The following is a 10,380-nucleotide window of genomic DNA, read 5'->3' on the forward strand; positions in this document are numbered from 1 at the left end:
GGCTGACTCCAGTTCCAAGTAACGTGCGATGACACAGGAAACATCATGCAAATTTCTGCACAGTCGTTCGACGCCGAAATAAACAAGTGAAACCAACGTATACTGTTAGGGTTACGATGTTTTCTTTAAAATGTCTGTTTCCGGGAATAGAAAGGGGATTTCCTCTGTTGTGGCCTAACATGCCAACTCAAATTAAATCCAAATGGTTAGAGCATCCACTGGAAATATATCTAGTCTTCAGCACACTCCATTTCTTAATGAGACATGTTCAGCTCAGAGGTGATTGGGAGAGGCCGGGGGAGAGGCCGGGGGAGAGGACGGGGGAGAGACCAGGGGAGAGACCAGGGGAGAAGCCGGTGGAGAGACCAGGGGAGAGGCCGGTGGAGAGGCCAGGGGAGAGGCCGGTGGAGAGGCCAGGGGAGAGACCAGGGGAGAGACCAGGGGAGAAGCCGGTGGAGAGGCCAGGGGAGAGGACGGGGGAGAGGCAAGGGGAGAGGCAAGGGGAGAGGCAAGGGGAGAGGCCAGCGGAGAGGCCGGTGGAGAGACCAGGAGAGAGGCTGGTGGAGAGACCAGGGGAGAGGCCGGTGGAGAGGCCAGGGGAGAGACCAGGGGAGAGGCCAGGGGAGAGGCCAGGGGAGAGACCAGTGGAGAGGCCGGTGGGAGAGAACCGGTGGAGGCCAGGGGAGAGGCCAGGGGAGAGACCAGGGGAGAGACCAGGGGAGAGACCAGTGGAGAGGCCGGTGGGAGAGAACCGGTGGAGGCCAGGGGAGAGGCCAGGGGAGAGGCCAGGGGAGAGGCCAGGGGAGAGACCAGTTCTATGTTTAGTCATTATTAAGTGAGGGTGAGGCCGGGTCACAACCTGCTGTCATGTCCATTAAAATCTATGCAATATTTGGGGTAATGGTTTAATTGACTGACATGTAGTGTCTACGATAGTAACATGGTGTCAGAATCAGAAAATTACCTTTTCACTTTTTATAGGAGCATAATTAAAAAAACAATAAGAAACTGGCTATTTAAAGCATTTAGTTGTTATTTTAGCGTTCATCCTTACAGTGTCTCTGTGTTGCAGTAGTGTAACTAAAGGCTGTGGGAAGGTGTGCAGAGGGCTAACTGTGAGGAGAAACTGTGAAACCTGGAAATAGGTACTGGAGCTGCTCCCAGGTAGGAGGAAATCATCTGTTGAGAGAGGTGATATATTCTCCCTGCCAATCCTTCTGCTGCTTTCTCTCTGCAGCCTTCAGAACATATTCACACCTTTCTCTCTGCAGATTTCAGAACATATTCACACCTTTCTCTCTGCAACCTTAAGAACATATTCACACCTTTCTCTCTGCAGATTTCAGAACATATTCACACCTTTCTCTCTGCAGATTTAAGAACATATTCAAACCTTTCTCTCTGCAGATTTAAGAACATATTCAAACCTTTCTCTCTGCAGCTTTCTCTCTGCAGATTTCAGAACATATTCAAACCTTTCTCTCTGCAGATTTCAGAACATATTCAAACCTTTCTCTCTGCAGCTTTCAGAACATATTCACACCTTTCTCTCTGCAGATTTAAGAACGTATTCAAACCTTTCTCTCTGCAGATTTCAGAACATATTCAAACCTTTCTCTCTGCAGATTTAAGAACATATTCACACCTTTCTCTCTGCAGATTTCAGAACATATTCAAACCTTTCTCTCTGCAGATTTAAGAACATATTCAAACCTTTCTCTCTGCAGATTTCAGAACATATTCAAACCTTTTTCTCTGCAGATTTCAGAACATATTCACACCTTTCTCTCTGCAGATTTAAGAACATATTCACACCTTTCTCTCTGCAGATTTCAGAACATATTCACACCTTTCTCTCTGCAGATTTAAGAACATATTCAAACCTTTCTCTCTGCAGATTTCAGAACATATTCAAACATTTCTCTCTGCAGATTTCAGAACATATTCAAACCTTTTTCTCTGCAGATTTCAGAACATATTCACACCTTTCTCTCTGCAGATTTAAGAACATATTCAAACCTTTCTCTCTGCAGATTTCAGAACATATTCACACCTTTCTCTCTGCAGATTTAAGAACATATTCAAACCTTTCTCTCTGCAGATTTAAGAACATATTCACACCTTTCTCTCTGCAGATTTAAGAACATATTCACACCTTTCTCTCTGCAGATTTCAGAACATATTCAAACCTTTCTCTCTGCAGATTTAAGAACATATTCACACCTTTCTCTCTGCAGATTTCAGAACATATTCACACCTTTCTCTCTGCAGCTTTCTCTCTGCAGATTTCAGAACATATTCACACCTTTCCTCAACAAGAGGAACAGTAGAACCACTAGTGTTATAGCCTAGGCTTTGATCAGACAGAACTTTTCAACTGATCTGACGTCAGCCGTAAACCTGGTCTGAAAACCTGGATATCCAAAGAAGCTTCAATGCAAATGATTTTCAAACCTGCTTCCATTACATGTCCAGCCAGCCCATAACACCAGTTATATATGTTTCCACGGCAACACAGGGCTTCAAAATCACCCCGGCTGGTAGCAAGCAGAGGCAGGCTATTTTTGGGCAGAAATGGTCAATTATACTTTTGGTACCCGAAGGCTATAAGGAAATTTCACAATCTGCCTCAACACCACACTGTGCATTGAACAATAAAGGTATTGTGACCAATAAAAGGGAAGAACGACCTCCGTAAAACCAAATGTGTTTCTGATGTTTTACCTCCACCATCGGTCCTCTATGAGCAGTCTGGCCGGACGATGCCAATGATGATCTATCTAAGGAACTAATCTCTTTAACTTCAACTAAATGTCTGTGTCTGGTCTTAAGGTGAAGTCATGCTGGGTCAATATAGCACGTTTCTCTTAGTCAGCTCATTAATGAAATCAGCCTGTGAAGAATCTGATTGTCACAAACAGTCCAGTCCAATAACATAGCCTCTCAGTTACTAGTTAGTCATGATGCAATGGAACAGTTTGAGAAGTAGTAGGCTATGAGTTCAAAGCAGTAACATCACACCACACAACCGCTATCATCTCTCACACACACACACACACACACACACACACACACACACACGAAGAAAACAGTCATCATCCACTTTGGTGATTACTGAGCACACGTCTCTTCTTCTGAATAGCACTGATCCTACCTATGAGAGGTAGCCTGGTGCTGAGAGAGAGAGAGAGAGAGACAGAGAGACAGAGGGAGAGAGACAGAGAGACAGAGACAGAGGCAGAGAGACAGAGGCAGAGGGAGAGAGACAGAGGCAGAGGGAGAGAGACACAGAGGGAGAGAGACACAGAGGGAGAGAGAGACAGAGGGGGAGAGAGACAGAGGGGGAGAGAGACAGAGGGGGAGAGAGACAGAGGGGGAGAGAGACAGAGGGGGAGAGAGACAGAGGGGGAGAGAGAGACAGAGGGAGAGAGAGAGACAGAGGGAGAGAGAGACAGAGGGAGAGAGAGAGACAGAGGGAGAGAGAGACAGAGGGAGAGAGAGACAGAGGGAGAGAGACAGAGGGAGAGAGACAGACAGAGGGAGGGAGAGAGAACCGTGTCATTTAGAGATTAGCCTAGCCACAGGCTCTACAAATAGACTTCACCTGTAAGCTTCCAGAGCAGGAGGAGTTACTGTACAGGCCCGTTGGTGCAGCTGTCTGCAGAATGAGACTAATGCAGATGAAGGACTTTTACAATAGCAACAATTGAAATGTTTTAAGCAACAATATAGTCTGCTTCTTGTCTATATCAACGCAATACATTTGAGGCCATTTTAGGCCTATTTCTGACAGATTTCAGAAACCACAGATTATTTGAAGCCATGGATGAGCCTAAGAGTTGAGTTATGGATCGATGCATCTTTAAGCACGGGTTACATCCCGTACCAATGTAAGACCCGTGTTACCTACAGAATCAGACCCGTGTTACCTACCGAATCAGACCCGTGTTACCTACAGAATCAGACCTGTATTGCAACAGAATCAGACCTGTAGTGCAACTCAACAGGGATGAGAAAGACAGCTCTGAATCATTTGATCACATTACCAGTCAAACAACTGATGAACTTTGGGTCACCTCACACCTCTACAGAGGCTAGTTCAGAGGAGAGGAGAGTGACTCAGTGAACACTACAACCACTAGCTATGGTTCACGAAATCTGCAAAGCCTTTTTCTCACTAACATTACCACTGGGAGGTAGGGTATAGCCTATGGCATTAAAAACATGGGAGTCTTGTATTCTCACTTCTTCAAATCCCCAACCCTGGAAGACACCAGGTCAGTGGATCTAGCATTCAACACAGAGCTAAGGATAAGAGAGAGAGACAGAATGTACTGACTGTCTCCACTGTAGTGATGATCTGATGTACTGACTGTCTCCACTGTAGTGTTGATCTGATGTACTGACTGTCTCCACTGTAGTGATGATCTGATGTACTGACTGTCTCCACTGTAGTGATGATCTGATGTACTGACTGTCTCCACTGTAGTGATGATCTGATGTACTGACTGTCTCCACTGTAGTGAGGATTTGATGTACTGACTGTCTCCACTGTAGTGATGATCTGATGTACTGACTGTCTCCACTGTAGTGATGATCTGATGTACTGACTGTCTCCACTGTAGTGATGATCTGATGTACTGACTGTCTCCACTGTAGTGATGATCTGATGTACTGACTGTCTCCACTGTAGTGATGATCTGATGTACTGACTGTCTCCACGGTAGTGATGATCTGATGTAGTGACTGTCTCCACTGTAGTGATGATCTGATGTAGTGACTGTCTCCACTGTACTGACTGTCTCCACTGTAGTGTTGATGATCTGATGTACTGACTGTCTCCACTGTAGTGATGATCTGATGTACTGACTGTCTCCACTGTAGTGTTGATGATCTGATGTACTGACTGTCTCCACTGTAGTGTTGATGATCTGATGTACTGACTGTCTCCACTGTAGTGATGATCTGATGTAGTGACTGTCTCCACTGTACTGACTGTCTCCACTGTAGTGTTGATGATCTGATGTAGTGACTGTCTCCACTGTAGTGTTGATGATCTGATGTACTGACTGTCTCCACTGTAGTGATGATCTGATGTAGTGACTGTCTCCACTGTAGTGTTGATGATCTGATGTACTGACTGTCTCCACTGTAGTGATGATCTGATGTAGTGACTGTCTCCACTGTAGTGCTGATGATCTGATGTAGTGACTGTCTCCACTGTAGTAATGATCTGATGTAGTGACTGTCTCCACTGTAGTGATGATCTGATGTAGTGACTGTCTCCACTGTAGTGATGATCTGATGTAGTGACTGTCTCCACTGTAGTGATGATCTGATGTAGTGACTGTCTCCACTGTAGTGATGATCTGATGTAGTGACTGTCTCCACTGTAGTGATGATCTGATGTACTGACTGTCTCCACTGTAGTGTTGATGATCTGATGTACTGACTGTCTCCACTGTAGTGATGATCTGATGTACTGACTGTCTCCACTGTAGTGTTGATGATCTGATGCACTGACTGTCTCCACTGTAGTGCTGATGATCTGATGTAGTGACTGTCTCCACTGTAGTAATGATCTGATGTAGTGACTGTCTCCACTGTAGTGATGATCTGATGTAGTGACTGTCTCCACTGTAGTGATGATCTGATGTAGTGACTGTCTCCACTGTAGTGATGATCTGATGTACTGACTGTCTCCACTGTAGTGTTGATGATCTGATGTACTGACTGTCTCCACTGTAGTGATGATCTGATGTACTGACTGTCTCCACTGTAGTGTTGATGATCTGATGCACTGACTGTCTCCACTGTAGTGTTGATGATCTGATGTACTGACTGACTCCACTGTAGTGATGATCTGATGTAGTGACTGTCTCCACTGTAGTGATGATCTGATGTAGTGACTGTCTCCACTGTAGTGATGATCTGATGTAGTGACTGTCTCCACTGTAGTGATGATCTGATGTACTGACTGTCTCCACCGTAGTGTTGATGATCTGATGTACTGACTGTCTCCACCGTAGTGTTGATGATCTGATGTACTGACTGTCTCCACTGTAGTGTTGATGATCTGATGTACTGACTGTCTCCACTGTAGTGATGATCTGATGTACTGACTGTCTCCACTGTAGTGTTGATGATCTGATGTACTGACTGTCTCCACTGTAGTGATGATCTGATGTACTGACTGTCTCCACTGTAGTGTTGATGATCTGATGTACTGACTGCCTCCACTGTAGTGTTGATGATCTGATGTACTGACTGTCTCCACTGTAGTGTTGATGATCTGATGTACTGACTGTCTCCACTGTAGTGTTGATGATCTGATGTACTGACTGTCTCCACTGTAGTGTTGATGATCTGATGTACTGACTGTCTCCACTGTAGTGTTGATGATCTGATGTACTGACTGTCTCCACTGTAGTGTTGATGATCTGATGTGAGTGTAATGATTTGCAAGAAACCCGAAGCGTTAATCATCAGCGGTGAAATACTATTTGTAGGAAGCAATCTCATGTCATACGAACTCCATCTGCTCCGAGTTTGAGCCTGGACATGGTTTAGGAACAGAAACTAACAACAGACAACGTGTGTGAGAGGAGTAAAGACTTAAACACCAACGCCGTGCCGTAGAAGAGATACATACACCCGAGGACATTAACATGGACTTCCGTTTCCAAGCACACAGCAATAGCAACACTTTGGAGTAAAGTATAAAAATATCCCTCAGATCAATAGCAGCTCAAAAGGGAGCCTGTCAAGCATCGGGTATCGTCAGTTAGGCCCTAACTCATATTGTCCGCTGCAACGTCTCACAACAGATGTGCAGACTGAGACAACCCATAATAAAACACGGTCTGAAATACTGTTCCTAATCAAATGGTTGACGTGAGAAAACTGATGTCACTCTTTTTGAATCACAAAAAAAAACGTCATTTTGAAGTATGTCTACATCTGAATCAATTGCTATTGATTTGTGATCCTAGTACACTTGATTATGAACCACACAAGAAACATGAACCGCACTAGCTTTAAATGAGATATTTCTAGGAAGGCAAGTAGGCAACTGCTCTGAAGGCACCACCATGCAAGCAATGCTGAGAGAAATCATTCAGGCAAAAGGTTGCTATGCAGGTTTGCATTTCTGACAACTAGTTTAGGGATAAATGTTCCATTACATTACGACTCTCGGTTCCATTACATTACGACTCTCGGTTCCATTACATTACGACTCTCGGTTCCATTACATTACGACTCTCGGTTCCATTACATTACGACTCTCGGTTCCATTACATTACGACTCTCGGTTCCATTACATTACGACTCTCGGTTCCATTACATTACGACTCACGGTTCCATTACATTACGACTCTCGGTTCCATTACATTACGACTCTCGGTTCCATTACATTACGACTCTCGGTTCCATTACATTACGACTCTCGGTTCCATTACATTACGACTCTCGGTTCCATTACATTACGACTCTCGGTTCCATTACATTACGACTCTCGGTTCCATTACATTACGACTCTCGGTTCCATTACATTACGACTCTCGGTTCCATTACATTACGACTCTCGGTTCCATTACATTACGACTCTCAGTTCCATTACATTACGACTCTCAGTTCCATTACATTACGACTCTCAGTTCCATTACATTACGACTCTCAGTTCCATTACATTACGACTCTCAGTTCCATTACATTACGACTCTCAGTTCCATTACATTACGACTCTCAGTTCCATTACATTACGACTCTCAGTTCCATTACATTACGACTCTCAGTTCCATTACATTACGACTCTCAGTTCCATTACATTACGACTCTCAGTTCCATTACATTACGACTCTCAGTTCCATTACATTACGACTCTCAGTTCCATTACATTATGACTCTCAGTTCCATTACATTATGACTCTCAGTTCCATTACATTATGACTCTCAGTTCCATTACGACTCTCGGTTCCATTACATTATGACTCTCAGTTCCATTACATTATGCATAAGAGTAATTGGAAGAAGGCATCTTCTGTACAGTTTTGTTAAAAACCCCAGCACTCGGCCTGAACATGAACAAGCATCGCTTGTGGTACGGTTTAGGAAGCATACGAACTGAACCGTATCTTTCATATCAGCGAGAAATAATTTTCAAAAAAGGTTAGATTGATATACATCTTTATAGGGTTAGGGTTCCCACACGGCCATATCTCCAAGTTACAGCGCACGTTAACGGAAGACCTGTGCTAATTAACTATCTAGCATGCTCCGAATACCTGTGTGTAACGGAAGGCCGCCAGAAACGTGTGGTCACTGTAAAATACTGTCGGCTGCAACTGTGATGAAGCCGGTTAAAACAGTGTGCAGTAAGTGTATATTTTGTATTTGTAGAATTATTTTTGATGTGATATGAATGTAAAGGGCTTTATGCTTCTAGAATTGTATCATTGATTCCCGTTTAGATGGAGTATTTGGCTGTCAGAGACAGTATACCTGTGATAATAACATTTGGTCATTGGACCTTAAAGAGTACATCTTGGGCGAGGGTAAATTAGGGCTGAACTAACTAAAAACAAGTTACCAGAACTTGAACTGCAATGAATGAACCGGAACCCCGGTATATATATATATATTTTTAATATTATTTTTTATATTTTACTGCTGCTCTTTAATGACTTGTTACTTTTATCCGTATTTATTGAAACTGCACTGTTGGTTAGGGGCTTGTAAGTAAGCATTTCACTGTAAGGTCTACCTACACCTGTTGTATTCGGCGCATGTGACTAATAACGTTTGATTTTGATGCAGAGCAACGTGTTAAGATTAGCATAAAGCCTAAACGTGTTCAAAGATGTCAACATATCAAAAGAACATTGCTACACGTTTTACAACATCTATCACTATGACCCAGTGATAGTCAGCTGGGGAAATAAAAATGTATTCACTTTTTCTCCACACCGCTGTGTAAAAGTTACCTAACTAACCAGGCTAGAAAACGTTTTCAAATTAGAACAGCTTGTCACTGTTACACCATTAAAAAGTGCATAATTTTATGCGTCTTGAGAAATTGATAAAAGTGAAAACGCTTGAATAGTCGCCTAAGCTAGCAAGAAGCAGATGTAGTCCTTCTCCCATCGCTAGCGGGAGCCTCTGTTCACTAGGTTGACAGAACGTCAAGACCGCTCGTCCCCTCTGCAAACGCGGACCAACTAATTAGCTGATAACGGCATCCTCATTCAAACAGTCAACTACGACCCATCATTGTCATAAGATACTTTTTAACTAAATGTCTACTAAATTGACATGGACCGAAAAGGAAAAATACTTTTTAATTATTCCGCTAGCTAGCTAATAAAGATATTCTATGCAGGAGACCGCTAACGAACGAGCGGTTCTCTCTCAACATCAACAATAACATGTTCCAGCTTTCCCCTTATAGTGAATTCCTTTAAAGTTATCCTTTTGCACAAAAAATACACATAAATTCACACTAAAATGTGTTCCTTGTCGTTTAAATTACACATGCGAAGACTTGCGTTGGCATTATATCGTTTGCTAACCGTTTACATTTATAATGATTTCAAGCTGCGCTTTACCTTCAATTCCGCACTCTCCGCCATCTTGCAATTCCTAGTGCAAGCGTGATGACGTATTGTGACGTTGACGACCACCACGCTACGTGCGTGCGCTCATTGGGGGTGCATTTAAAATACTTGAAACGTTGTTTGAGTGCTTAAAACTGTGTTAGTTTTGCAGTAGATATAATCCGTCCCATATTCCGTTTCAAGAGATACGTTTAATTGACATGACACTTTAGGCATCTTTTGATGTCCTCAATCAATGTAAAATGCAACATTTTTTCCTCTCCCAACCACCAACTTGTTCTTTGTAATGGAGTTTTGTACTTAATTTCCTCCACAAAAGACTCACTCCCTCGCACGCACGCACGCACGCACGCACACACACACACACACACACACACACACACACACACACACACACACACACACACACACACACACACACACACACACACACAAGACAGGGAATATATATATGTGGAAAGGATGTGGTTATCTGTTAAACAGGAAAATAAGGAATAAATGCAATGGATACAACAGGATAAGCAAATGGATCCAGAATACAACAGAATGGACTGGTAATACAACTGGATTAGTAATTAAATAGCACAGGACTGTATAATAAAAATATATATAATCAAACAACTATCAGTAACAGTAAACACACAACGTTACAACAACAATATTAAAGTACTTCTGCACGCACTCCATCCCACAAGTCCACTCAGAGGAGAAGTGAGGAGACAGTGGGCTGCACAGAGAGAAGAGCTGTCAGGTGTCGTGCCCCCTG

At 43.2% G+C, this 10,380-nt stretch overlaps 1 protein-coding gene across 2 annotated transcripts in view; it reads right to left on the minus strand.

Annotated features, from left to right (window-relative positions):
- The window catches only part of LOC110527003 (E3 SUMO-protein ligase PIAS1), an 88,453-nt gene extending 78,773 nt beyond the window's left edge, over positions 1 to 9,680 (minus strand). For both annotated transcript variants that reach the window (XM_090223073.1, XM_090223072.1), the window contains exon 1: positions 9,606 to 9,680. In XM_090223073.1, the coding sequence (XP_090079199.1) occupies positions 9,606 to 9,629 (24 nt within the window). In that variant the 5' untranslated portion in view covers positions 9,630 to 9,680. The remainder of the gene's footprint in view (positions 1 to 9,605) is intronic.
- Between the last annotated feature and the right edge of the window lie 700 nt (positions 9,681 to 10,380).

Source organism: Oncorhynchus mykiss, chromosome 26 (genome assembly GCF_057628025.1).
Source record: "Oncorhynchus mykiss isolate SJ-2025 chromosome 26, ASM5762802v1, whole genome shotgun sequence".
Taxonomy (NCBI): domain Eukaryota; kingdom Metazoa; phylum Chordata; class Actinopteri; order Salmoniformes; family Salmonidae; genus Oncorhynchus; species Oncorhynchus mykiss.